This window comes from Nicotiana tabacum, chromosome 9, assembly GCF_000715075.1.
Source record: "Nicotiana tabacum cultivar K326 chromosome 9, ASM71507v2, whole genome shotgun sequence".
Classification (NCBI taxonomy): Eukaryota; Viridiplantae; Streptophyta; class Magnoliopsida; order Solanales; family Solanaceae; genus Nicotiana; species Nicotiana tabacum.
In genome coordinates, this window is record NC_134088.1 from 48541696 (window position 1) to 48546821 (window position 5126).

General features: G+C 38.2%; 1 protein-coding gene across 1 annotated transcript; it reads left to right on the forward strand.

The window, feature by feature from the left end:
* Positions 1 to 332: 332 nt before the first annotated feature.
* On the forward strand, positions 333 to 4897 carry LOC107819263 (probable chlorophyll(ide) b reductase NYC1, chloroplastic; the record flags this gene model as incomplete). The annotated part of the gene is given in 11 exon segments (NM_001326040.1): positions 333 to 337; positions 340 to 674; positions 965 to 1043; positions 1153 to 1288; positions 1720 to 1794; positions 1872 to 2067; positions 2228 to 2296; positions 2911 to 3050; positions 3178 to 3300; positions 3977 to 4169; positions 4548 to 4897. Coding segments are annotated over 10 exon segments (1520 nt in total), but the record flags the coding sequence as incomplete, so codon positions are not given.
* Between the last annotated feature and the right edge of the window lie 229 nt (positions 4898 to 5126).

Below are 5126 nucleotides of genomic sequence, written 5' to 3' on the forward strand. Positions count from 1 at the left end.
TAGGCCCTAAATCACACTACCCAAAAGAGAGAATTGTAACCTCGATGGCAAATTAGACGCGTAACACCACAATGCCACGTAAAAGTTCAGGCGTGTAGATAAAGAGTAGTTGTAACGTGTGGTCATCACACTTTAAGTTCCTTGGCTGCTTCGCTTTGGCTTTGATCTACAAAATCAATTCCAATTCTCTAGATATTTCTACCCTGAAAATTTCACGTCACACAGTCCAAATCCAAACCCCGAAAAAATTGGATACATATTTCATGAAATCATACAAACCTTTGTAAACAAAACAGTAGCAAAGAAAGAAAAAGTGCACCAATTGTTTTATCTGATAAATGGCTATGGTGGCAAAGGTACACGTGTCAACACTAGAGTGCCACCACTACTACCACCGTGGCAGCGGCCACCCACCGCTGTCCGGGAATGTTCTCCCGCGAGTTGTGACTACGTGGGACCCTTTGATTGTAAAGGGTCGTCGTAGAATTGTTCTACAACCATGCAGGAGTTTTAAGTCTGAGGATGAATATGTGAAGGGAAGTGAAACGAAGAAACCTGTAAACAAATTGGTTGGAGCTATTAGGTCTGCTGTGTGGAGTTGTTCGAAGCCAAGTTTGAGAACCGAAAATAAGTTTAGAGAAGCTATTGAGAAGTTGGAGGAGAGATTATTTTTGGTATGTCCATTTGATTTGTGCATATGTACTTTCTGGCATGTATTTTTGTCGGTAATAATTTTTGTACACCCGATTTGAGCTCCACTGTTACTTTTTGTCCTTTCGTTTCTTTTTTCATTTTTTCCGAGGAATCTGACCTGAATAAGATTTAAGATTTCTAAGAGGTTATCAGTACTATATATAGGCTATGAGTGAATTGGGATAATCTTTTTAAGGTTTGCTGTTGAATGTTGATGGAGTGGTATGTTCCCTATTGTTGCTGATGTAGATCCTTTGTCTTAATTTGGCAGTTGGCGTTATATGTTGGAAGATATATTATTACGATGATGAGCACAGGTGTTGTCATGTTCATTGGATTTCAGTTGTCAGGTTAGCAAATTCATGCACCAAATAATTGAAGTTGTGAACGTGTGAAAGCTTTTACACACTAATGACATTCAATATAGATGTAACTGTTCTCTAATTGCTAATGTAACAGGTGGAGATAGCCAGATGAATGAGTTGATATGGTATAGCTGGCTTGGGGGAGTTATTATCGGGACTATGATAGGCTCCAATTTGGTTTTGGATGAAGTTGCTCGAGCTGGGCCGCGTAATGTCGTGATAACTGGAAGGTATAGCACTTCATTATTATGCAAATTCATAACTTCATTTGGAACAAAAGGCAACTTGATTATAAGTTATTTTTGTTAACTTATTTTATGCTTGTTTAATCATCTGCATTTCGAAATTGTGTTGAATTATGAAGGGCACATTGTAGTCTTGCTAGAGCATTCCTGGTTGTAGAAATAACAACTCAACTTTAACAATTTATTTGTTGAAAATGCATTTTCATCTTTGAAGATGATACTTAACTTTCAAACTTTAAGCGTCTCATTCAATTGGTTTCTCTTTTCATCAACAAGGGAAGCTCTCTCTTCTGGATAAGTGTCTTTCTTTTCTCCTCATGAATTTTACGACAAAAAGAGAGAGAGATTATAGGTATATCAATTTGGACTCTGAAGATGGTGTATAGATGTAATTACCTGATTATTGTTTGGTGCAGTACAAGGGGACTAGGGAAAGCTCTTGCCCGCGAATTTTTACTTTCTGGAGACCGTGTCGTTGTTACCTCTCGCAGGTAATTCCTTAGGTTATGGAAGCCACTTGTAATTGTAGTTTAGGAACTCTTGTTAATGCACAGTTTCCTGAAGACAGCCCTGAATCTGTCGATTTGACTATCAAGGAGCTTGAGGAAAATCTGAAGCAAGCTGTGAATGCTGCCACTGGTTCTGCTAGGAAAAAATTGGCACACGCAAAAGTTGTTGGTATGGCTTGTGATGTCTCTGAACCTCTTGACGTTAGAAAGCTGGGCAAGTTTGCTGCAGATGAACTTGGTTACATTGACATCTGGGTTAGTAATTTTCTTTTGTTTACATTTTTTGCTTCGACAGCAAAAGAAAGTGAAGTACATATATAGGGTCTTCTGCATCTCAGAAGACTTATGAGGAAAAAAGACTTTCCTGGTTTGCTTTCTCATTTTCATGCTTCTAAAGATTGACTTTTTTTTATAGGTAAACAACGCTGGGACAAACAAAGGTTTTAGACCCTTGCTGCAATTTACCAACAATGATATCCAAGAGGTATGCATCTGGTGGATAATCTTCATACAATTTATCTAACTTCTTCCAATTCTAGACTCTGCAAAAATTTTGTTTTCGAGGATGCATATGCCATAGCAGATGGATCGTTAATAGATGGGGCACTTTCACTAGAGTGGGGTATATTGAATTGACAAGCCAGAGTTTCACTCTCTACTCTTTCTCTCTCTCTGTGGGTGGGGTTTGAACCGTAGGTTTTCTAACTATTCACTAGTAGAAATTTGGTAACAAATTGATGGTATTCTCTTCCACATAAATACTAAATATTCCCCCTTCCCACCAATATGTATATGTGGTTTGTATACTTTGTATACCTATATATACCTAGTATTACAATCATAAGTCACTCGTTCTAACTATTCATTTTTTCCTGTAATTATATAGCAATATATCCCCATATCTTATTGTTTTCTGATAACTACTGCTAGACAAATCCTTCATCTTCTTATGCATGGCAAAGTTCGTACTTGTCGAGTCTTCAAGTTAAACTTTATGTGTGTACATAATGAACTATCTGCTCTGTCCTTGCACGTTGTGTCACCTAATGTTCCAGTTATTATTTATGGAGCATTGCTGACTAAATTCATTTTGTACAGATTGTCTCCACAAACCTGATTGGTTCTATACTATGCACTAAAGAAGCCATCCAAATCATGAGAACCCAAAGCAAAGGTGGACATGTCTTTAACATGGATGGTGCAGGTTCTGGTGGATCTAGCACCCCTCTAACGGCTGTGTAAGTTGATTGTTGTGGTTGCAGTACTAAGTTATGTTATTGTGTATTGAAGATGTTTTCCATGTATTCATCTAATACATTTCTGATGGATATTGATATCGGTGCTATCATCTTCAATGTTCTGCAGCTATGGATCAACAAAATGTGGTCTCAGGCAGCTTCAATCATCCCTTCAGAAGGAGTGCAAGCGGTCAAAAGTTGGGGTGCATACGGCCTCTCCGGGCATGGTCCTAACTGACCTTTTGCTGAGGTATGTGAGGAGGCTCGTCAGAGCTTTGCACTCAAATGTCGTTTGAATCGCTTTCATGAACAGTGTACTGCTGGAGAAGGATAACTCTGCCCTGTTTTGGGTCCTATTCTATCTGGTAGTGCCACCAAGTAGGACTACTGAAATATTAGACCAGAGATTCTTACCTTTGAGATGGTTCTCTTTTCTGGTTCTTATGGATAGATGAAAAGTTTCAACTTTTATTTTGTTAGTAGTGATCGATTGTGACCACCTTTTGCATTCTTGCCACCAGGTGAAAATTGAGCCTAATTTAGTGGTCTCCCTTTAGAACTCAATCTCCTCCAATGCCTACAGGCTACAAGCCCATATACCTGTCCATTTCTCTCCTCCAGCCTCCTACCTCACCTTCCCCCTTCCTTACTCTGCCAACGACTAAAAGAGAAGTTTAAAAGGGAAAACGCAGAGCTGATCTAGCAAAACTGCAAAAGGCAGGCATGGAGAAGGTTAATATTGAAATTGATATTCTTAATTAGATTCTCTTTGTTCCAGAACAGAAAGTGTTGGGTTTTCTCTCCCTGCTTTTTCAGACTATTTAAGCTTTTCAGACCTGTAGAGTAAACTTTTCTTTTGGATTTTCATTAATACCATATCAAATTATTTTATAGCTTGCTTAACTGACAATGAGCTTTTCCTGCAGTGGCTCAACTATCCAAAATAGACAAATGTTTAACATCATTTGCGAACATCCAGAGACAGTTGCTAGAACACTAGTACCAAGGATGCGGGTTGTAAAAGGAAGTGGAAGAGCCATCAATTATTTGACTCCGCCAAGGATCTTAATTGCCTTAGTAACCGCATGGTTAAGACGGGGCCGATGGTTTGATGATCAGGTAACCTTCTACATGTATGGATGCATGTGGGGCTCTCTGTGTTGCCATACTTTGATGCTTTATGATTTTTTTGTCAATATGGTAAAATTCAGCTCGTGCACTAATATATCATGGAATAGTCTGTAATTATTTGTTTGTGTTATGTTTGTCCTCAGTATTACTATTTGATAGAAGCAAAAAAAATTTTGAAGTTGCACCGTAGTAGGAAATAGTTGGATAATTTTACTCAAATCATCTGCCAATATGATAATAGTCTTCAGTGTTCATCCTTGTGCAAGCGACAGTTTCCAGTGTTATTACTTTCATGATTTGAAACTAACTGAGTCAATGATATGTTTTTTAGTAAGTTCCTAATTATTAGTTGTCATACATATTCAGGGAAGAGCACTGTATGCTGCAGAGGCAGATCGACTCCGTAACTGGGCTGAAAACCGAACACGGTTTTCGTTCACAGATGCCATGGAGATGTACACAGAGAATACTTGGATCTCTGTGTTCTCGCTCTCGGTGGTGTGTGCATTCATCATATTATCAAGCACAGGTAGCACATAGACTGGACTTAGATGCTAATCTCTATTGCCTAAAATGGTTAAAAGATAGGTAACCGATGAACTATGACGCAGCTAACTCGTGTCACTCCAGCTTCTAATTTGATCATATAAAGAAAGTACATATCCTACTCGGATGGGTGCATGGCTTTTACCGCTGTATCCATTGAATGCTTCAAAATATCAGCGACGCTATGGCATGATTGTGTCAGTAAATGATATTGGATGTATAGGAATTTGACTTTTGTTAAGTGTAAAAATGAAGGTATTTGATATTTCTTTTAGCAAAAATCATTGTAAAAGTTATTGCTATTGTGATGTTCTGAACCATGGATCTCTTGAAACAAGTTTCTCATCTTTTATTGTTTTTTTCTTCTTAAAGTGCTCTCTTATTTTTGTTAATAAAGAG